The sequence below is a fragment of the Oncorhynchus mykiss genome, chromosome 16, assembly GCF_013265735.2.
Source record: "Oncorhynchus mykiss isolate Arlee chromosome 16, USDA_OmykA_1.1, whole genome shotgun sequence".
NCBI classification, from domain to species: domain Eukaryota; kingdom Metazoa; phylum Chordata; class Actinopteri; order Salmoniformes; family Salmonidae; genus Oncorhynchus; species Oncorhynchus mykiss.
The window spans coordinates 49,136,207-49,160,067 of NC_048580.1; the positions used below are offsets into that span (position 1 = coordinate 49,136,207).

General features: G+C 40.8%; 2 protein-coding genes across 5 annotated transcripts in view; one reads left to right on the top strand and one right to left on the bottom strand.

Annotated features, from left to right (window-relative positions):
* LOC110492184 (protein kinase C and casein kinase substrate in neurons protein 1) overlaps positions 1 to 10,490 on the top strand; it is a 61,372-nt gene extending 50,882 nt beyond the window's left edge. For 3 of the 4 annotated variants that reach the window (XM_021566273.2, XM_021566274.2, XM_021566275.2), the window contains 6 exons: positions 1,371 to 1,546; positions 4,484 to 4,604; positions 4,874 to 4,986; positions 5,131 to 5,172; positions 5,467 to 5,699; positions 6,210 to 10,490. In XM_021566273.2, coding sequence (XP_021421948.1) covers positions 1,371 to 1,546; positions 4,484 to 4,604; positions 4,874 to 4,986; positions 5,131 to 5,172; positions 5,467 to 5,699; positions 6,210 to 6,319 — 795 coding nt within the window. In that variant the 3' untranslated portion in view covers positions 6,320 to 10,490. The remainder of the gene's footprint in view (positions 1 to 1,370; positions 1,547 to 4,483; positions 4,605 to 4,873; positions 4,987 to 5,130; positions 5,173 to 5,466; positions 5,700 to 6,209) is intronic. The other variant, XM_021566277.2, reaches the window with a different exon arrangement.
* A 120-nt stretch (positions 10,491 to 10,610) lies between these two features.
* LOC110492186 (SAM pointed domain-containing Ets transcription factor) lies at positions 10,611 to 23,645 on the bottom strand. The gene is made up of 5 exons (XM_021566278.2): positions 23,121 to 23,645; positions 15,219 to 15,682; positions 13,207 to 13,404; positions 12,239 to 12,421; positions 10,611 to 11,683 (listed from the first exon to the last, which is right to left on the bottom strand). The coding sequence occupies exons 2-5, from the start codon at positions 15,667 to 15,669 to the stop codon at positions 11,505 to 11,507; spliced, it is 1,011 nt and encodes a 336-aa protein (XP_021421953.2). The 5' UTR covers positions 15,670 to 15,682; positions 23,121 to 23,645; the 3' UTR covers positions 10,611 to 11,504.
* Positions 23,646 to 23,861: the final 216 nt, after the last annotated feature.

Genomic DNA, 23,861 nt, shown 5'->3' on the forward strand with positions numbered 1-23,861 from the left:
TCTATTTCCACAGTAACGAGTCTTATATCGACATAACCTGAAAGGCCGCTCAGCAAGGAAGAAGCCACTGCTCTAAAACCGCCATAAAAAAAACAGACCATGGTTTGCAACTGCACATTGGGACAAAGATCGTACTTTTTGGAGAAATGTCCTTTGGTCTGATTAAACAAAAATAGAACTGTTTGGCCATAATGACCATTGTTATGTTTGGAGGAAAAAGGGGGAGGCTTGCAAGCCAAAGAACACCATCCCAACCGTGAAGCACGGGGGTGGCAGCATCATATTGTGGGCATGCTGCATGCTTTGCTGCAGGAGGGACTGGTGCACTTCACAAAATAGATGGCATCATGAGGGAGGACAATTATGTGGATATATTGAAGCAACATCTCAAGACATCAGGTTAAAGCTTGGTCGCAAATGGATCTTCCAAATGGACAATGACCCCAAACATACTTCCAAAGTTGTGGCAAATTGGTTTAAAGACAACAAGGTCAAGGTATTGGAGTGGCCATCACAAAGCCCTGACCTCAATCCTATGGAAAATTTGCGGGCAGAACTGAAAAAGCGTGTGCGAGCAAGGAGGCCTACAAACCTGACTTAGTTACACCAGCTCTGTCAGGAGGCATGGGCCAAAATTCACCCAATGTATTGTGGGAAGCTTGTGGAAGGCGACCCGAAATGTTTGACCCAAGTGAAACAATTTAAAGGCAATGCTACCAAATACTAACTGAGTGTATGTAAACTTCTGACCCACTGGGAATGTGATGAAAGAAATAAAAGCTGAAATAAATCATACTCTCTACTATTATTCTGACATTTCACATTCTTAAAATAAAGTGGTGATCCTAACTGACCTAAAATTGTTACTTTTTAAATGTCAGGTATTGTGAAAAACTGAGTTTAAATGTATTTGGCTAAGGTGTATGTAAACTTCCGACTTCGACTGTATATGTAGTGGTATTAACACTGTGGTGAGTGCGTGTGCTATTGCAGTATACTACGTACATCATATCTCAAACAGACTGATCATTATTATTAGTTTCTGTTTCTGTTAGTGGCTCAAGTGAAATAAAGCTGTGAAAAACAGAATCAATGCAGGACTATTTAAGACGACTCGGTGAGATTACAGTGGTGAACACACAGGACGTAATCCTGCAGAGTGGATCTCCGACTCTATTCACGGAGCCCTGGTGATGACAAGAGCAGATTACTCTGGGCCAGGGAGAGTGAGATGCTTACAGTATACACACCCACGGTGTACGGATGCAGGTTGCTTGGTATTCAACCCAGAGTGCAAAACGTCTAGTTGTAATGACGTCAAAATGACATCATTATCTGTCAGAGCTGATGCTGTCCTTATCATCCCCTAGGCTAAGGAGAAGTATGAGAAGTCTCTGTCAGAGTTGAGTGCGGTCACTCCCCCATACCAGGAGAGCATGGAGCAAGTGTTTGACCAGTGCCAGCAGCATGAGGTCAAGAGACTCACCTTCCTTAAAGAGATCCTGCTGGACATTAAACGCCACCTCAATCTCACTGAGAACCAAAGGTCAGTGACTGGTGTTATCCTCTATCGTCCCATACATACTACAGCCCATCCTCTATTACATAACCTACATCAACCTATCCTCCCACATGGCCTTTGAATGAAAGGGTTATTGAGGAAAACTTTTCAGTTGGTACAGGATCAGACCTGTGTTTAAATACTATTTAGGGTATTTCAATACTTTTAAAGACATTTTGATGTACATTTTTTTTTGATTTTTTATTGGAAAATTAACATTGTTGTATTTGGAAATACACTTGGAAAAGTATTGGCGCGTATTTGGAAATACTCAGACACAGGAAAGTGTATTTTCAAATGCAGATATTTAATTACTCAATGCATTCAAAACCCTTTAGTCGTAGGGGTATTTGAAATAATGTATTTGGAAATACAAGAAGTACATCTTCTTGGCTATTTATAGAAAGTTATTTGAAATTACTTTAAAATACTTCAAATAGAAGTAGCTGATTTGGCCACATTATTTGAAAATACTCAAATACACAGAAAATAAGTATTTAAATGACAAATACTTAAATACTCATGTGTTTTAACCCAGGCTTGTACATATGTTGTACATACAGTGCATTCGGAAAGTATTCAGACCCCTTGCCTTTTTCCACATTTTGTTACGTTACAGCCTTATTCTAAAATTGATTAAATTAATGTTTTACTCATCAATCTACGCACAATTCCCCATAATGACGAAACGAAAACAGGTTTTTGAACATTTTTGCAAAAATACCTTATTTACGTAAGTATTCTGACCCTTTTCTATGAGACCCGAAATTGAGCTCAGGTGCATCCTGTTTGCATTGATCATCCTTGATATATTTCTACAACTTGATTGGAGTCCACCTGTGGTAAATTCTACAACATTGAAGGATCCTAAGAACACAGTGGCCTCCATCATTCTTAAATGGAAGGAGTTTGGAACCATCAAGACTCTTACTAGCGCTGGCCGCACGGCCAAACTGAGCAATTTGAGGAGAAGGGCCTTGGTCAGGGCGGTGACCAAGAACCTAATGGTCACTCTGACAGAGCTCCAGAAGGATAAACATCTCTGCAGCACTCCACCAATCAGGCCTTAATGGTAGACTGGCCAGACGGAAGCCACCGCTCAGTAGAAGGCACATGACAGCCTGCTTGGAGTTTGCCAAAAGTCACCTAAAGACTCTCAGACCATGAGAAACAAGATTCTCTGGTCTGATGAAACCAAGATTGAACTCTTTGGCCTGGAGGAAACCTAGGACCATCCCTACAATGAGGCATGGTGGTGGCAGCATCATGCTGTGGGGATGTTTTTCAGTGGAAGGGACTAGGAGACTAGTCAGGATCAAGGGAAAGATGAATGGAGCAGAGTACAGAGAGGTTCTTGATGAAAACCTGCTCCAGAGCGCTCAGGACTTCAGACTGGAGCAAGGTTCACCTTCCAATAGGACAACGACCCTAAGCACACAGCCATGGCAACGCAGGAGTGGCTTCGGGAGAAGTTTCTGAATGTCCAGAGCCCGGACATGAACCCGATCGAACATCTCTGGAGAGACCCCATCCAACCTGACAGAGCTTGAGAGGATCTGCAGAAAAGAATGGGAGAAACTCCCCAAATACAGGTGTGCCAGGTTTGTACTGTCATACCCAAGAAGACTTGGGTAATGGCTGTAATCGCTGCCAAAGGTGCTTCAACAAAGTACTGAGTAAAGGGTCTGAATACTTATGTAAATGTAATATGTCATTATGGGGTATTGTCTATAGATGGATGAGGGAAAAAAACAATTTCATCCATTTTAGAATAAGGCTGTAACGTAACAAAATGTGGAAAAAGTCAAGGGTGTCTGAATACTTTCCAAATGCATTGTATAATGCAATTGGTATCATCTACACAACAGCAAATCTGCCTTGAAAAACTATTCAACATTCGTGTTGATAATACAGTCAAAATACCTTAATTACAGCATTAATCTCTTTAAGTGCTTATCTGCATTATTTTTAGTTATTAGTTGAGTCTATGGATTATTTTAAACATCACATTCAGAGGAAATCTACTCCCAATGTGCTTGATTTATGTTGTCGCTTTCATTACAGTTAGTTTCAAATAGATAAATCTCAATGATGCAGTTAATTACATTTCAGACAAATTGCATCATGTCAGAGTGAATGCTTGTCATATTCTTGGCTGTGAATCAAATTGCATGTGATACAAAGCCAGGTTCCATGGTGATTGGAATAAGGAGTTCATTCAAGCTGTTTCCTGGGTGTTTGGTCTTGGTTTATGATTAGTATGGAGGATGAGTGTAGGCTTTTATAGTGTGGTATGGAGTACTAAGTACACTGGCCTTTTGGACGACAGTATTGGTGATAACCCATAAATCAACCATAGACAGGGTTATGGTAAGCTAACAACTACTAACCCAGGCCTCAGCTTCCACCAACACACTCATGCAAATACAGACAGCTTGTCTCAGTGACAGCAGTAAAAGCAGAAACATCACTTGTAACTTGTATGTGTTTGGAAGAATTCGAATCGTCCATTTGATTGTCCATTATAGCATCTTACGCCTACATTTTTTGCAATATCACCCAGGAAATGTCATCATCTGTAGGGCTTGACTGTCAGTTATTCTGTGTTTTTGTCTCCACCTTTTGGTGGAAAAATGCCATCTGTCGGGACTCCACCTCATATCTCACTACTCCAATTTGAATGCAAATGTGTTGTCTGTATTCTGTGTAGCCTCACCTCATGCTATGAATGGGTCTGAATGACCAACCATTCCACTCTGTTGTTCTGAGTGCTGGCCCTTTCAAAAACAACTAGAAACCCTCCAGGAAAACAGTACCATCAGCGCTGGACAGTTTGCACTGGCAGCCCTACTGTATTATTGTCCCTTAAACAGGCCCCCTCTCTCTCTGCGTGTTACAATGTGCTCTCTGTCTTCTCCCCAGCTATGGCACGGTATACAGAGAACTGGAGCGCACCATCCTGGCTGCCAACACACAGGAGGACCTGCAGTGGTTCAGCAACCACCATGGCCCTGGCATGCATATGAACTGGCCCATGTTTGAGGTACTGTGCGGTACTCTGCATTACTTCAACATAGTTGTCTGTTCAGGAATATTTACAACAACATGTAGGCTAACAAAGGTTCAGCTATTCATAGACATTTCTCCCCAGATACAAGTATGCATTTTTAATAACCCTGTTCAGTAAATTGGCTTTCAGTTGGAAGATTGTTGATTTACTGACTGATTTAAAAAGGAAAAGTGAAATGCCATTGGCCAGATCTGAGTCTCTGCTTCAGTGTAGACGTATTTATCATCTGCTCTGCCTTCCAGGACTATAACCCAGATGCCGCTGCTGTTGTTAAGAGGGAGAAGGTGCAGAAGCCGGCTGGGGCCCCACCGACCCCCAGCACTGACCATGTCGCACCGCCTGGAGACCGCGGCAGGTGAGAGGATCACTCCACTGGTGAAACTGCTACTGACAAAAAACACATATACACACACACACACACAAAATGACATGCCAGGGTTAATCAATATCTCCCATGATGCCATACCATTTGTTTTTCTGTCTTCCTTCAATTGATCAGCATCAGCGCTGATCATGTGGCACTGCCTGGTGACCGTGGCAGGTGAGAGGACCACAACACTGATCAAACACTACACACACCATCTACTGCCACATACCATCTACTGCCACACCGGGACCTACCCTAGTCAAACCATTTAAATGTCATCAAACACGCGGGATCTTACATGCCTTTTTTTACAGTCTCCATTTAATTAACTGGATATATATTGATTATATAGATGTCTTTCATTTACTCTGTTAATTACTGTTGCTCTAGTCTACAGTAGTCATGTTTGTATTATCTATGAAATTCTCCCGATCAAACCCATGTATCTTCCTAACCCTTCTGTTGCAGTGTGAGCAGCTATGAAAAGAACCAGGCCTACTCCACTGATTGGTCCGATGATGAGGCGCCAGCAGCTCATTCAGGCGGTGAGACCAATGGGGGTGGCAATGAAAACTCCTTTGAGGAAGACTCTAGCAGCGCCGGAAAAGGGGGTGCTGGGACCGGGACCGCGTCTGGGGTCCGGGTGCGTGCTCTGTATGATTATGACGGACAGGAACAAGATGAGCTCACCTTCAAAGCTGGTAAGCAACGACAACACTTCACCATCTTTGATGTCTCTTGATTTGGCTACGATGTATTTCCAGTTTAACCCTATTCTTGGCCCTATGATTTGAGTCCAACAGTGCAGTTTACCTCAACTATCAGTGCCAGATGGCTTATTATGGCCAAGCTGACTTGATAGGGGGGTGGAGATGAGGTCACGGGAAATGACCTGCCTTATCTGTGCATTCCATTCCAAAGTCACTTTATTCCCAGAGGAAGATTGTAGTGGTTAGTCAATAATGGCCACATTCTACTTCCTCCAATTACAGGCACCTGCTAGTCATTAGCAATCGTCTTCTGACTGTCCCTATATTAGAGGGTGTTAGTAGGGCCTTCCTAACAACATGATGCACATCCTGCCTGATCTTTGCTAATAGGGATGTGATAAAGGAAACAACAAAGATGTCCAAATGTACTATTGACCATAATATTGTTCAGTCATGGAAAAAGCATGGAATGCAAGTTGATTAAGGAGATGTTCTTCACAGGTGATGAACTGACCAAGACTGAGGATGAAGATGACCAAGGCTGGTGTCGAGGTCGCCTGGATACAGGCCGAGAGGGACTGTACCCGGCCAATTACGTCGAGGAAATTTAATGACCCTAGAGGAGGAGGGTATGCCATTGGAGGCAGCTCGGACTGTCCCATCCAATGGCACTGCACAGAGCCAGAGACTTATGAACAACACATCCCTTGCCCAACAGATGCGCCAAGCAGTCTTGACTAAATATAATCTTAGTAACGTAAGAAAAGACAATATATCAATATTATATTCATCCAGTATTTGAGGTGGGGAGGACTTAAACACTAAAACAGGAGCAGCATTTATTCCAGTCTACACAAACTCAAACATAACATTGAGCCAATGCAGGGACACATTTTGCATATCTGTGCTGTGTTTGATATAAAGATCATGCAGCTGATGTAAAATACATTTGCACTACATTCTCCTATAACAGTGTGACAATAATGTAACCAATTATACCTACCTACCCGTTTAACCAGAACAAGCTACTCAGCCTGCATTGTGTGTATATGGCGCCATTTTGTGTAGCATTTTCAATGCTATGTGTTCAGTCCTCATGTTTACATTGGGAATGCTGTGTATTGTTAAAAGTACCACAAAATGTATCATAGATTTTATTTTTTGTGATTTGGTCTAATCCCTTTTACCAGTGTGTGCATTGCTACACTAAGTGTTTATCTCAGAATGTGCTATGCAACAGGCTTTCCTTAAACCTCCAAGCCATATTAAGGCTACAAGATGCAACAAATCCGCTGATATGAAAACCAATGCAGAGGATCAGAGTTCACCATTAGACACAGAAACAGCATTGGAATAGCACCACAAACTTGTGTCTGACTTCATAACCGGAAGTGGAGTTGGTGTATATACCTTTTTTCTCTCTTCCCATCACCACCCTTAAATCATAACATCTCATTTCAATTCATTGCAGGGTATATCTACAATACCTGTTAATTGCAGGGTATATCTACAATACCTGTTAATTGCAGGGTATATCTACAATACCTGTTCATTTCAATTCATTGGGGGTATTATCTAGAATACCTGTATTTTTGGGGTCAGTGGGCATGATATTATCACCAGTTTGCTTTTATTTTATCTGTCAGTGGTAACTAGAAAGGTTTGATTGTTCAGGTGACGTAATCAGGCATATTAACTTTAAATGTAGTTGTTTTAAGGATATAAAATGAAAATGTGGACATGAATGTAGTTGTAGGGGCCTGGATGGAGACATGTTGTATTCCACTGTCATGGAGAACCCTACAAGGCAAAAAGCACTTATGAACCCATTCTCCTAGGGGCCCAAATCTGACTTAGGAGTGTACGCCCTTTCCTACACATGCCTTTCCTACTGCACTTCTCAGTAGTTGGTATTCAGACTTACCTTATGAAGGAGCGTAACATTCTTTGCAGGCGTGGTTCCCTTGTGCGTGCTGAATGCATTTAATTAAACAGCTAATAAACCCTCCCACTTGCTGGCCAACAGATTTTCTCTGGGATTTTTCATTCAATAGGGTTTTCAGTACATTTATCTTAAGCCATCCCTTTAATTACGGTGAACCTTTAATTAGAACTTTGACGACAGACTAGAATACATCTAGAGAACGGGTTCCAAATATAGGGATCAATGAAAGAAAGCCATCTCAATATATGCATATTCATCTCCGTTTCAGCACCAGCTGGTAGATTTAAAAATGATCTGATCTTGTAGATTATGTAGGCAAATTTTAAGGGTTAGGAAAGTATGTATAAATCATAAAAAAAACAGGTTTGGAAAGCCTTTATGCATGAAATATATTGATGATTAAAAAATACAGTGGTTTGAATTATCCTGAAAGTTATCATATTCAAATTCAATCCATGAATTAGTGGAAGGTGTATGAGGGTTGAACAATAATCTAGTCCTAATCATGGAACTGTTGGACAACGATGGTCCAGTCGTTGTGAACCGTGTGGTCTGAGTTCCAGAATGATTCAAATATGCTACATGTCCCAAATTATTGCACAACGTTAGCCTAATATGATCCACTAATGCTAGCAACCCTCAGCAACAACTACACAGAGGTGACAGAGGAAAGAAAGGTAAACAGAATAGAATAGAAGGATGCAAAATGTAAGCTACAATTATTTTTTTTACTGACACTAAAGTGACTGTTTTATAAATGTATGTGGGTATTACTGACGGTGGCTCCCAATATTGCCTAATATTTAACATGATTCAAATGGTAAAATAAAAAGGAGAAAAACCTGGGTATATAATTAAAACATTCAAATGCACAAACATCAACTAGCCAGGTTCAGCCCTACAGAAGCCTATATCTTGGGTCTCCAAATTTCATCCAAATAAATCATGGCAAAGTTATTTATGGCCTATTTCACTGCGGAAAAGAGGCCGCAATACATGTCATGTTGATATGATTTTCAGTTTGCTTCCATATGACTGGTCTCACATTCGTCTCCTGGGATCATAAGGACAAATCATCTAAAACAATTGCTATGTGTATTTATAATCCCCTTCTCCAAACAGATTACTCATTTACCTAGCTCTTATCAATAGCTCTTATCGATTGAAACATTGCAGTGCATGGATAATGCTGTTATTTCTATATAAGAAAAAAAATGGATGCTTTTTCCAATTGGAACCGGCAGATTCGCTACAGTGTCAAGGTAGTGGAATTATTAGGGAATTAGGTCACGGTCAGAATATGGCGTATCTGTAGACAAACCTCCGTCACGCCTTCGTTTCTTAGATCTCTACCCCGAACGAATAGCAGGTGAATAGCATGCTATTCGCATGCTTAAATTCAAGGTCAGTACAAGCATAGAGATAAAAGTTCATTAAAAGGGACTATGTTCCATTTACGCCACTTAACTCGGGTCGGAATCGGCCCCCTACTGAGCCAAAGAATGACCGAAATCTGAAATACATAAAACTCTTTCCTCATGCAATAACTCAACTATCACATAACCCTGTCATGCAACTAACTGCTACCTGTTGTCTCAGTATTTATTTGATCATTCAATAGTTGATCCACAGGGGGGAAGACAAGAGCATACCACAGTGACTACAGTATATCAGAAATCATTTCTTTGACAGAAGTAATTAACTCTACTTTAGATTGCTCCTGGTAGTATACTTCACATGCTCACACCTAACTCAGCCCCCTCAGCCCCTAACTCAGTTTAAATGCACAAACTGTATATACAGAAAATATTACAGTACTTGCTGACAAATCTAGTTTATCAGATGTTTATCCGATTCAAATATTTTTGCCAATGGTGGGCTATCTAAATCAGGCATTCAATAATGTTGTGAGAGCAGAAAGCTTTGCACAGAACAGGGGTCATGAACATGAGGTTAAACCGCCTCAAGTTTGATGTCATAGAACATTATTATATTGGCAAGATGTGTTTTGGTTATGGCTTCAGAGGAGATTTCACCAGGTCTTGGTATCACTGTTGAGAGAACACATCACCAGCTCACAAGTTATGTATCTTAGTGTAAACTGCCCAGAAAAAATAACTAATATCATCAAATGATCTTATAGCCTTTACACACACACACACACCTCGGGTAGATATTTTTTGGGAAACAAAAATCTTTATCATTCAGCGTGTATGAGTTGTGTAATTGTAAATAAAATAATAATAAAAAAATGCAAGTGATCAAATACTAAGACAAAATGTAGTATCATACATGCAAATGTGTTACAACAAAATAACAGCAATGGAAAGCATATTAAGTAATAGGTACCATATCGTATGAATTGCATCGCAATGGAATTGTCAATGTACCATATAAGAGCGTGATGTTACCCCACGCTGTCAGATTTGTATATGATGATGTAATTTAAGGATTTTATTCTATTGTAACTGTACAACTGTGTTGAGTTGGAAATGAAACCTAACTACATTGAGGCTGTAAAAACAGTGTATATGTAAATGCTTTTTTTAATGTTGATTTTTCTCTTCCTTATGCACACAAGGGGGACACGGCTCATGTTGTGAAACCCCTCTATTAGCAGACGTGTGTATGTTTATAGTTAGTGATGTAATTTGATCTCCTAACTGGTGTAGTGCCTGTTCATCTTAATGTAACACAAGGTTAATTTAAATATGCATAAAGATCATTATGATTATGATAATAAGGATGATATTCTGAATCAAAGTTGTTGTGATGGTGTCAATATTACAATATTGGTTTGAAAGGGGAAAACAAGTTTGTTGAGAATACAAACAAAATGTTTTGTGTCCTGTGTGTGTTTTTTGGATGGATTTTGACTGTGCATTATGTGTTATGATATGATTGTAGTCTTAGGGTGCTTGATGAAAAAAGGCTGCTTTGTTTTAAACACATTCAATATTTAAACACATTCTTACACATTGTCATTATAAATATTCAATATTATATTCCAACATTTGTATGTATCCAATCACTAAATCTCTGACACAGGTGTTCGATTCTATATACAGTTCCTAGCACTTGAAATGTGGCAGTGGTATTGAAATGCTTATATTACAGTAGTTCACTGTATTCACTAATTCCTATTAGACTGTATTCTTCCGCCAGGGAATGGGCACCGGAGTCAAATCATTTCAATTCAATGAGATCTGTGATATTACAAATCTACATCAGGATCATAATTGGCCCTACTGTATGGGGTAAACAGCTGTGACTGTGACCTATGAAGTGGCCTTAACATCGGACTGCTACTAGAGATCAGCAGTGAACATATTCAATCCATTCTATAGTACATTATATACTCACCATAGCTTAGTCCACTGTAGTTTCCAAAGCAAGCTTCAGAGAACTAGTTATGTAAAATGTAACATTAGTAAGTGCTATGGGTAGTAAGGAGGGACATGTTGAAATGTAAATGGCACTAAAAAGAGCAACCATTACAAATGAAGAAATAAATAGTAGCTGATGTACTGGTGATTAAGAGAAAAAGTATACAAACATGGAATTGACATTTGTGAAAATGAAATATTGGACAATTAATATTACAATTATTTCAACAATATTGTAAATGTAAAACATTACATATCTAATGCAATGTGACAATAAATTCCCATATGCAATCAGGTTACACATAAGAATATTGAAATTAGGCAGGAGTGCACAATGCAGGAGGCAGTCTATGCAGTGCATTGTTAATGCTGGAGCTAAAACAGCAGTTAGAGGCTTCTTTTCAGTTAGTTGTCACCAGTCATCACCACTCGTGTTCTCCTCTTCTGGCTGGCTGCTCAACAGCTTCATACAGGGTGGACAAACTGATAGACCAGTCTCTGGGACACATCAGGCTTGCGGATGATGCCCTTCTTGTAGTACTGTCGGATAGAGCGACTCAGCTTGTCGTAGTTCATAGCTGGACGGTTCTTTCTGAGGCCCCATAACCTGGCTACATAAGCCGAGTTTTCGATTTTGAAGATACCTGATGATTAAAGGAAAAATAAAATGCAAGAGATGGAACATTTCACTTTTTTCAGCAACCAATGGACAAATAAGCCCCAAATGTTGAATAACCCAAGTCAGTTCACATGGCCAAATGTTCTCACCCTTACAGTGTACATTTTAGGACACACTCAGCTTTAAAGCCCCCATCCAGTCTTTTTGTTTTAGCTTTTATATCATCACTATATTTCTAATAAATTACTGTGTGTCTCTATTTCATAAAAATACGTTTTTGCCATTGAAATGCTCAGTCTGATCCTGTGGGCGTGTTTATAGGAATTTAAATATATTTACATGCAGTGCCCTGATTGGCGCATCGGACCGTCTTGAATCTAGAGCCTACGTACCCTTTCAAAGTAGGAGGAATCATATGCAAAATAAAAGATGACTGATCATTGGTCAGAATAATCCGATCAGATTGTGATGTCATGATCTGGGCCAAAAACTCTATCCCACCTGAACAGGCTGAAATTCCAGGCTAAAATGTACACCATACACCTGTCTGCACTCCCCCCTCTTTCCCCTGCCCACTAACCTTTCTCCTTGTTGAGCCAGCGGATGCAGCGTCCATAGTTGTGTGGCTTGAGGAGCAGCTGTCTAAGGAACTGCCACAGGTGGATGGGCTGGCTTGAGCAGGATGAGTCAGCCTCTGGACACGTCTCCTCAGCACTATGTAACTTGGTATCTCCTGGTATGCAACACTCCTTCATGCACGCAGCTGTGACAAAAACAACATTGAACAGGATTACGCATTTGTTATCTCAACATAAGACTAAGAAAATATCTGAAAACTACAGTACAATCTATATAGTGAATGAGCCAAGTACTCATTTGGCTTGTGGCTATTAAACATTCAATAGTTTTCTATGGAATTACGCACACCATAAATGAAATATATGCCATATTATAATATAAGTGTACAAAACATTAAGAACACCTGCTCTTTCCATGCCATAGACTGACCAGGTGAATCCAGGTGAAAGCTATGATCCCTTATTGATGTCACTTGTTAAGTTCACTTCAATCAGTGTAGATGAAGGGGAGGAGACAGGTTAAAGAAGTATTTTTAAGCCTTGATACAATTGAAACATGGATTGTGGATGTGTGCCACTCAGAGGGTGAATGGGCAAGACAAAATATTTAAGTGTCTTTGAACGGGGTATGGTAGTAGGTGCCAGGTGCACCAGTTTCAGTGTGTCAAGAACTGCAATGCTGCTGGGTTTTTCACACTCAACAGTTTCCCATGTGTATCAGGAATGGCCCACCACCCAAAGGACATCCAGCCAACTTGACACAAGTGTGGGAAGCATTGGAGTCAACATGGGCCAGCATCCCTGTGGAACGTTTTCGACACCTTGTAGAGTCAATGCCCCCAACGAATTGAGGCTGTTCTGACGGCAAAAGAGGGTGCAACTCAATATTAGGAAGGTGTTCCTAATGTTGTGTACACTCAATGTATATATACCACAGTCTGATTAACAGATCCGTTCAAGGTTGCCCTACCTGATCTCCAGATGTCCAGGTGAGCAAACAGCAGGTCTCCACATTGCATTGAGCGCTGCCTGAAGTCCTCCTCTGTCATGGAGCACAGGTCCTTCCCACTGAGCTCCTGGAACACCTTTCCCACCTGGGGTAGTCTGTACAGGTGCTCTGTCCACAGCAGCCACTTCTGGACGTTCCCACAGTTCCACTCCATGGGTTCTGCAGAGGCGATGAGGTACATTGTACTGTATGCAATTTCTGAACTGATATTTGTCTTCCCTATGACAAGGAGTGAGTGAGTGAGCATGTGAAATGAGGCGTGTGAAATTATGAATTGTCAACAGAGGCATTTGCACAGGGCGGAGAGGCCCCAGACACTTCTGTCATTGGGCTGTAAAACAGTACAGTAAAATCCTTACCTTGAGAGCTCTTTCCCAACAATGCAGTGATAATAATAATAATATTATATTATTAGCATAGAAGTTGCATAAAAAAAGGGCACCCTACAGTGAATGGTGACCTTTACTGTTTTGTTTGCTTTCCTATAAGTAAGATCTGACAGTGGATAATGGGGTGTTTCAACTGTGAGACTTTTCTCAGTGCTCTTTTATCCTTATTCTAGTCATTCTACAGACAGTGACAGATCACATGTTTAACTGTGGTGAACATGATAGACCCTGAGACTGATAGAGACATGAGGTCTATCCCTTTTGGAGACTATTCAGACCCCTTGACTTTTTTCACATTTTGGTAGGTTACAGCCTTATTCTAAAATTGATTCAATCGTTTTTTAAATCTGTATTAATCTACCCACAATGCTCAATAATGACAAAGCAAAAACAGTAAAAAAAAAAAACATGTAAATATCACATTTACATAAGTATTCAGACCCTTTACTCAATACTTTGTTGAAGCACCTTTGGCAGCGATTACAGCCTCAAGTCTTCTTGGGTATGACGCTACAAGCTTGGCACACCTGTATGTTGGGAGTTTCTCCCATTCTTCTCTGCAGATCCTCTCAATCTCTGTCAGGTTGGATGGGGAGCATTGCTGCACAGTTATTTTCAGGTCTCTCCAGAGATGTTCGATCAGGTTCAAGTCCGGGCTCTGGCTGGGTCACTCGAGGACATTCAGAGACTTGTCACGAAGCCACTACTGCGTTGCCTTGGCTGTGTGCTTGACCTGTCTGGGTTGTTGTCCTGTTGGAAGGTGAACATTCACAACAGTCTGAGGTCCTGAGTGCTCTGGAGCAGGTTTTCATCAAGGATCGCTCTCCGTTCATCTTTGCCTCGATCCTGACTACTCTCCCAGTCCCTGCAACTGAAAAGCATCCCCACAGCATGATGCTGCCACCACCATGCTTCACTGAACCAATCGGGTTCTTGGTCACTTTCCTGACCAAGGCCCATCTCCCCCGATTGCTCAGTTTGGCTGGGCGGCCAGCTCTGGGAAGAGTCTTGGTGGTTCCAAACTTCTTCCATTTTAGAATGATGGAGGCCACTGTGTTCTAGGGGACCTTCAATGCTGCATAGTTTATTTGGTACCCTTCCCCAGATATGTGCCTCGACACAATCCTGTCTCAGAGCTCTACAGACAATTCCTTTGACATCATGGTTTTTGCTCTGACATGCACTGTCAAATGTGGGACCTTATATAGACAGGTGTGTGCCTTTCCAAATCATGTCCAATCAATTGATCTCATAGCGAAGGGTCGGAATACTCATGTAAAGAAGGTATTTCTGTTTTTTATTTTTAATACATTTGCGAAAAGCTGTTTTCACTTTGTCTTTATGGTGGTATTGTGTGTAGATTTCTGAGGATTTACATTTTTTAAATCCATTTTAGAATAAGGCTGTAACGTAACAAAACATGTAAAAAGTCAAGGGGTCTGAATACTTTCCGAAGGCACTGTATGAAACAGTAGCAATGTTTACAGCACAGTAATAACAGTAATAATAACCGTAATACCATGGTAACAATAGGGTAACAAATTACAGGCACACAATATCTTGGTAGTTAAACAGTTTTCCTACCTGGGGTAATGTTGAGCAGCTTGCAGGCGGTCTCTATGTCCTTCATTACTTCTCCCAACACAATGCTCTGAACCTGCTCCAGACAGCGTTCCTCCACCTGTCCCTCTAGCCCAGAGGGGACCTCCAATCCCAGGCCCACCCCCAAACCCTGGCTGTCGATGACAGGGCACTGCTCCAAGGGCTTACAGGGGGGCTCAGGGGGTGCTACCTCTTTCTTCTTCAACAGCCACAAGCTGTCTTCAGTGAGGAGCATGTCAGAGCAGGGCAGGAACACCCCTTGCAGGCTGCGTTCAGGAGCGGTGTGTTTAGGCACACTTATCAGTCCACGGGGCGGCTTGGTATCCTCCTCCTCCCAGGCCCTCAGAGCAGACACACTGTAGGGGTAGTCATTGAAACTCATCAGGGGAAGGGGCACTGTGCTCCCCACGCGGTCACAGCCTGGACTCCCCATAGCTTCAACAGTACTGGAGATCAGAAAGGAAGACTTTCATCAGGCATGTTATATAAAGGGATTTATACTGGATACACAAAAAGACCCTTTCCGAAAGGTCTCAAAACAATAGCGAACTTGATGGCAAACTGTTCACATATCGACATAGCAAATGTCAGGTGTAAGAAAAGTTTTTTTTTTTTTATCATGTCTGGTGAAAAAAATCATCTGTCATCCATGAGTGACACTTTCTAATTACAATTTTCTAGTCACTTTGTTTGACTGGCTTATTTTCCTTTTCAATTCACATGGCAAGCTTTTCCCTCAGACAGTGTTGTCTTAATGCTTCATTGAAACCATATCCAAATGTCAAAATATGAAACAGTAGTAATCCGAAAGCAAACATGACATTTCATTAATGTTGTTTGTTCTGTTGGTACTTTCTTTGAAAATTTGAATGAACCAATCTATTTTCATAAAAACAACACTTCATTATGTAGAGTAGCACGTTTGAGTATGGTTTCAATTTCAAAGGGTTGACTTTTTGTCATGTTATCAGTAACCTCTTCCCCTAGTCAGAGCTACAGAAACCCTGAAAGGTGCTGCACGACCAATGCAGATGCTGCTTGGTCAATCCAACGTCTGTACTGGCCGTGCAGGATTTACAGGGACATGGCCTCTGCAGAAGTCAAGGCATTCATACTTTAAGTGCTTCGCGGAGCAGAAGTGAGGGAAGGTGTCAAGGAAGTGAGTTTGTGTTCTGCTGTCAACCAATCATGTCAGTGCGGAGCTATAAGGAGCCCTGTACATTGTTACAAAATTTGGGAGGTGCACAGCGATGCAATAAGTAGCTCAATTTGGCCTCTTCGTGCCTCCGAGGCTCCGATTACGTCACATCCTCCACATGGAGCCTGAGACCACACTCTCAGATCAAGCATAAATGGGCTTTACCCTAACGCTCCAAGTGACAAATGACAGTTAGTTTGATAGTTGGTTCTGTGAGATTATACAACGGGTGGGTCTAATCCTGAATGCTGTTGGTTAAAAATGCATTCCAGATGGTGTCTATTCCACAAATTACCACTGGCTAAATCTATGATGTTAAAATGCCTAATTTACTCTGTTCCATCTGACTGCGCAATCCACTGTCTCATCAGCCCAGGCAGGTAATTTCTAAACTTGATCTCCACTATAAAAAGCATCTAGACATTATCTCACATTTCTTTTAGACTAACATTTAGTTTCCAAAAGTGGAGATTTGTATAAACCTTACTGTCTGTCTCTCCGACATTTGCAACATTGTTTCAATATTCAACTTCGATTTACAGCTGTCCCATAGTAATGAAAGTGTCTTAACCAGACAGACAGGCAGACAGCTTTTCGCAGACAGTCAAAATCATGAATCTCCTGGCATAATCTGTATGCAAATGTCAATAGAAAACAGGTCAAACTAAACGAAATGCAGCCCGTTTGCAGTCTTTCCAGCTTTAGTTTGAAGTGATTGTGTTAGCTGTGTTGTTGGCAAGGTCCTCTGAACAACAGTGTCCTGAGGAGAGTGCACATTTTCTATGCCAGACGAAATCGCACATCATTACCTCATTGTTATGGATGTATCCAAATAAATGTCACTAGAAAACAGCTTAAACAAACGCAAATGCAGCTACTTTGCTGTTATTCTGGCTGCACCGTTTGACGTGACTGTAAATTAGCCGTAGTTGCCCAGCTAGCAATAAGAACATTGACAATAGAACGAAGGACTGGGTCACGTCCAGATACAGAACAAAAAGATTGAAGACCGGGTCGCGTCTCTGGCAACCGAACCGAAAGAACAAACGACCAGCCGGCTTGGCTAGCAACCTTAGATTTGTGTCGGTACTATATATAGTGGAAGGATGAAATAGTATGAATAAATTCATTAAAATAATGTTTTGATGAAAATACGTAAATTGTTATTTACATTTTAGCAGACACTCTTATCCAGATGAATTAGGGTTAAGTGCGTTGTTCAAGGACACATCAACATATTTTTCACCTAGTCAGCTCTGGAAATTAAACCAGCAACCTTTCGGGTACTGACCCAGCGTCCTTTACCGATAGGCTACCGTTTTATGATAGTGATAATGCCTCGTCTCGGGCCTAACAACACCCGTGCCAATATACCCTCCAAACACCGGCTTCTCAGACCTTATCACTTAAACATAAGGTAACAGACATCATGTAATGTCAAGACTGGGTGCTAATGCATTAAATGAAACTACATGTGAGTATCCATTATAATCACTGGGTTAAGAGGTGATAATCTAGGATGAAGTAAGTAGCATTGTCCCATTAAAAGCTAGAATCCTTAATTGAAACAATAACAAAGGGGTCACCTGCCCTCTGTTTTGGTTGTTTTTTTAAACTGAGGGATGGGCCGGAGGAATGTAACCACTTTCAAACTCATAGACAGAGCTATGGATGCAAGGACTGACCATCCGTGATATCAAAATAACAATGTTAACCATGTTTTGAGGCTATACAGCACTTGTTTACCTTTACATTGTTTACAAACATTTGATTAAAACAAGCTGATATTTTGGGTTCGGATGGGGTAAACTCATGAGACATTTCTAAGTTATATTATTCAAGAATCAATGGGAATACAGTGCATTCGGAAAGTATTTAGACCCCTTGACTTTTTCCACATTTTGTTGTTACAGCCTCATTCTAAAATGGATGAAATACATTTGTGTCCTAATCAGTCTACACACAATGACAAAGTGAAAACAGATTTTTAGGAATGTTTACAAATTTATAAAGAATTTAAAACAGAAATACCTTATTTGCATAAGTATTCAAACCCTTTGCTATGAGACTTGAAATTGAGCTCAGGTGCATCCTTTTTCCATTGATCATCCTTGAGATGTTTCTACAACTTGATTGGAGTCCATCTGTGGTACATTCAATTGATTGCACATGATTTGGAAAGTCACACACCTGTCTATATAAGGTCCCACAGTTGACAGTGCATGTCAGAGCAAAAACCAAGCCATGAGGTCAAAGGAATTGTCCTTAGAGCACCGAGACAGGATTGTGTCAAGGCACAGATCTGGGGAAGGGTACCAAAACCTTCCAGAAGGACAACCATCTCTGCAGTACTCCACCAATCAGGCCTTTATGGTAGATTGGCCAGATGGAAGCCACTCCTCAGTAAAAGGCACATGACAGCCCACTTGGAGTTTGCCAAAAGGCACCTTAAGACTCTCAAACCATGAGAAACAAGATTCTCTGGTCTGATGAAATCAAGATTAAGTGTCACATCTGGAGGAAACCTGGAAGGTTCACCTTCCAACAGGACAACGACCCGATCAGACATCTCTGGAGAGACCCGAAAATAGCGTTGCATCGACGCTCCCCATCCAACCTGACAGAGATTGAGAGGATCTGCAGAGAAGAATGGGAGAAACTCCCCAAATACAGGTGTGCCAAGCTCGTAGCATCATACCAAAGAAGACTGGGCTGTAATCGCTGCCAATGGTGCAAAGTACTGAGTAAATGGTCTGAATACTTATGTAAATGTGATATTTCAGGTTTTTTTATTTTATACATTTGCAAAACTTTCTAAAAACCTGTTTTTGTATAGTCATTATGGAGTTTTGTGTGTAGATTGATGAGGAAAAAAAACAATTTAATCAATTCTAGAATAAAGCTGTAATGTAACAAATGTGAAAAAAGTCAAGGGGTCTGAATACTTTCTGAAGGCACTGTATGTCAGTTCTTTTCAATCACTTTGGCACATTTTTCAGATGTAAGTGGTGTATTTTCAAAACTACAAAACTCTAAACTGATTCACTTGTAATGTCCCCATTCTTATGTTCAGAACTCTTGATTAGAGTTCATAAAAATAACATGGCACTGATAGACATGGTCGCCTGGTTCCTGGCTTCTAAGCAACTTTGCAGTATTATTTTTTGTGTGTGTGTGTGTGTGTTATTTCTCACATTATATTCACAAGCATTTCTCTACTCTCGCAATAACATCTGCTAAATATGTGTATGCAACCAATAAACATGATGATTTGATTTTCGTTTAAATACCACAAGAACATTTTGTTTTGCCATCAATACATCAAATTTACATTTACATCATTTAGCAGACACTCTTATCCAGAGTGATTTACAGTAGTGAGTGCCTACATTTTTCATACTTTCTGTAACTTGTCCCCCGTGGGAGTCGAACCCACAACACTGGTGTAGCAAGCACTGTGCTCTACCAACTCAGCCACACAGGACAAAATAATGATAGCCTCACCATTTACTAATTTTAACTACCTTTTAATCCAATAGCAAAAAATACAAGATACACATTTCTAAATGTACATTTTTTTCTATAGAGTATTTGACTCTAACTTGACATGCAATTTGTTTTTGCAAACCAATGACAGGTTGAGACCATGTTAAGACATATGTCAGTCTTACACTTTCATTATCTTTACACAGTACATACGTGGAACAGATTTTCCGATATAACGGTATTGTAGGGGTATTGTAAAGCAGTTGGCAACTGTAAAAATGTATATATGTGTAGCAAGGTGCTGTGTATTCCATTTCTGCCCTATGCAACATTGTAGAAGATCACCTTTCTAGGTAAACTGATAACAGCATCGCATGTCTCTCTCCTTGGCAAAATGAATCAGCTCACAGTGTATCAATAATACTCAGATGATGAGTGGAATATATTGTTATATACAACCCAGGTATTATAGCAGTGCATTGTACAACAAATGGTAGCACATAGTGCCTCTTTCCACTTTGAAATATTGAAGCACACTGGCTGATGGAGGACGATGATGTAGTATTTACAGCCACATCCATATATGATTTGGTTTTTACTTTCCAACATAAATGGATTTCAATTGATACATTTATGATGTAAAAATATAGAATTGTACAGTACTTATTTTTTTGTTGGTACTTTAACCCCTTTCCCCCCCAATTTCGTGATATCCAATTACAGTCTTGTCCCATCGCTGCATCTCCCCTACGGACTTGGGTGAGGCGAAGGTCGAGAGCCATTCGTCCTCTGAAACACAACCCTGCCAAGCTGCACTGCTTCTTGACACACTGCTCGCTTAACTCAGAAAGCAGCCGCACCAATGTGTTGGAAGAAACACCATCCAACTGGCAACCGAAGTTAGCTTGCAGGCACCCGGCCCACCACAAGGAGTCGCTAGAGCGCGATGGGACAAGGAAATCCCGGCCGGCCAAACCCTCCTCTAACCCGGACAATGCTGGGCCAATTGTATGCTGCTTCATGGGTCTCCCGGTCACTACCGGCTGTGTCACAGCCTGGGATCGAACCCAGGATCTAGTGACGTCTCAAGCACTGCTATGTAGTTCCTTAGACCGCTGCGCCACTCGGGAGGAAATTGATATGCGATTTTGATTCAGCAGTTAGCAGTTTTGAGCAGATTGATAATATGATAGTTAAATGTATTGTCAACAAATTGAAAGAAAATCATACAAAAATGTGAATACTGTATTTTGAAAAGCAGGTATGAACAGGTATCCAAATTGAAAGAGATTTGGTGCACATGAGCCATTTTGATGACCTGTTTAGATTTTTGTACTTAAGAGTTGTGAAAATTTACCACATACAGTACTTGCACCAAAATCATTGAAAAAAAACATGTCATTAATATACAGTAAGTTTGTTTATATAAATGTCCACAATGTCATGCAATACTGTATCCATGATAGCTGAATCAGCACTTATAGACTGAGGCCCTGGGGTGTTTGGCTGGTTGCTCAGGTACTGGTGGACACTGACAGGGTTAAGTTTTTTAGGTCAACAAAACGTATTTGAGGTTAATTTCAAAATGAAAGTATCTGCCCTCACAGCATATTAGACAAAAGGTGGACAATAAATAACCCAGCCCATATCCACGGTGTGAGTAACAGCTGAGGTGGAGGTGGCATTGTATCCTCTGACGTGCTGGTTTAACCGCAACAGCTCATAATACTGTGCTGGCCGTATTCACATAGTATAGAATGATTCAGCAAATAGGAGGGCTCAGATGAAAAACTGTACATACATTCAATATTGAGACTGTTGAGAAGTGCTGTGTCTCTGTGCACTAGAACCAGAATGTATGTATGACATGTGCTGTATCTTGCTATTGGCACTAAGGTGTATAAATGGCAGTATAGTGCAGTTGTGTGATGAAGTGGGAAATGCGTTTTTATTACATTTAGTGCTTGAGGGGTTTTGGCTGATTGCTTATCATTTCCAATACTAAGTGTAACATAATTGGTGAGTTATTACAGGGAAGTTAAAATCGCCGGAGGACCAAATACTGTAAAGTGGGGGCCTTCTATGGATAATGAAATAGTTCAATAAAGGTAAAGTATTGTTTGAGTATAACATCATGTACAAATCATGAATGTTTTAATAGTTTGAGAATTGAAATATATTCATTCTAATGAAGAAGGTAGTGTCTTACAATCGCGCTCCATTTCTCTGTTTTCCTGGTTGGTATGTGTGCGTGTGTGTGACTATTGTATACACGTGAATTAAATACTTCTTTAGAACAAAGCACTGGGTTCAAAAATACACCTTGATAGATAACCATTTCTAAAGTGATATCAGAGGCATTCAGTCGATATGAAAGATATTTGGTCATGTATTACTCATTGCATTCCCCTACACATTAAACAAAGGGAGGGCTACTTTAAATTCACACCTATTTCTTTATCTCAATACTTTACTAGCATTAAAAAATAATTTCTCAGTGTGTGTGTGTGTGTGTGCATCTGTGTGTGTGTCATCTAAACCTCCAAACAAAGTTCAGGCACACAGTCATTAGAAGAGGGTGGTGAAACTCTCATTACACCTGTTGAACTGGTTTGGTGTCCCTTGGGGCCTGCTTACAAAAACTGAAAAACATTGCAGGTGTGTGATTAACCTGTGCGTACTAAAAAAGCAGTTTGGTGCACTTTCCATGGATGCAAGGAAAAACAAAGAAATATCAATGTATCAAAAGGAAACAGATCACGTGAACTTTATATCCGAGGTGCATGAAAATGCCACAAGAAAGAGAATCACCTCTGATATTGCAAAAAAATCGGAGTGAATTTGTAATTGCCAAAAAGAGTAACAGAGTGAAAAACTGAATACAGTGTTTCCTTCAAACATACTTCATCAGTGTCTTGATGACACTTTGACCAGAACAACTGTGACCCCTTCTGTAAAGAGTGGCATGGTAGATACAACACTCCGACAGTTCACTGCTACAGTGTAAATCCCTGTCTGAAAGTCTTCTTATCAAACTGGTTCCATGGTATGTCATCCTCAATAATATAACTCATAGTAATCATACTGATCAACATCTCCATCATCCCCACCTTGCATAGTTCAAGACAGTCTACCACTTCATTCTAAAAAAAAATCCACCACAATATCTTTCCCAAACCCAGGCGTGTCCGTAGACATACCTGGTCAGAGGAGCAGGCTGCTGATGGTGTTTGAGCTGGTAGACTGTCACTCTGGATATCTGTCTTCACGTCTGTCAATGGACTTCTTGTACTGGTGCCGAAGAGTTCCACAGTGAGTCACAATGCAGATGGGCAGAAGCTCAAGTCCCAAGCTCCTCTGGTGGTGGATGAGTTTAATATGTAGGCTCTCTTCTAGTGGTCTTCTCTGGTTGGCTGTTTCAGTCGTCAGGTTGTAACAGATGATTGTGGCCCTCAGGTCATAAGGCAGTGATGTGTCAGAGAGAGAGAGGGGGATTAGGCAGGATACCTGGAGCCGTGTCTCAAACGCTATCAGGTGGTCGGAGTGCTTTTTTCTGCTCTGACAGTTGAGAGAGTCCTCAGCTGGCCTGCTTGGTGGGGTGTGAGGCGAGGTTGTTGGTCATCATGGCCAGCCAGCCTTATCTGTGATGAAGTTCTCACTATACTGACAAATTCATGCCAGAGGGTGCGCGCGTAGGAATGCTTGCTTCAATGTGACTTCAGGTCATATTTATAAGGAGCTATTTTCACCTAGGTAAACAGTATGATGAATGTGGTTCTACCTAGCTACAGGTGTATGAGCAACTCAGTGACGACATCCCTAACTTCCCACCTCTCCTAAGAAGAGTGGCAGTTAACTCTTTGCTGTCAGCCATGGCTTCTCATTGTAAAAGGATGAGTTTCCTAAACGTGTTCCCTTCAGTAATTTGATGTAATCTATAC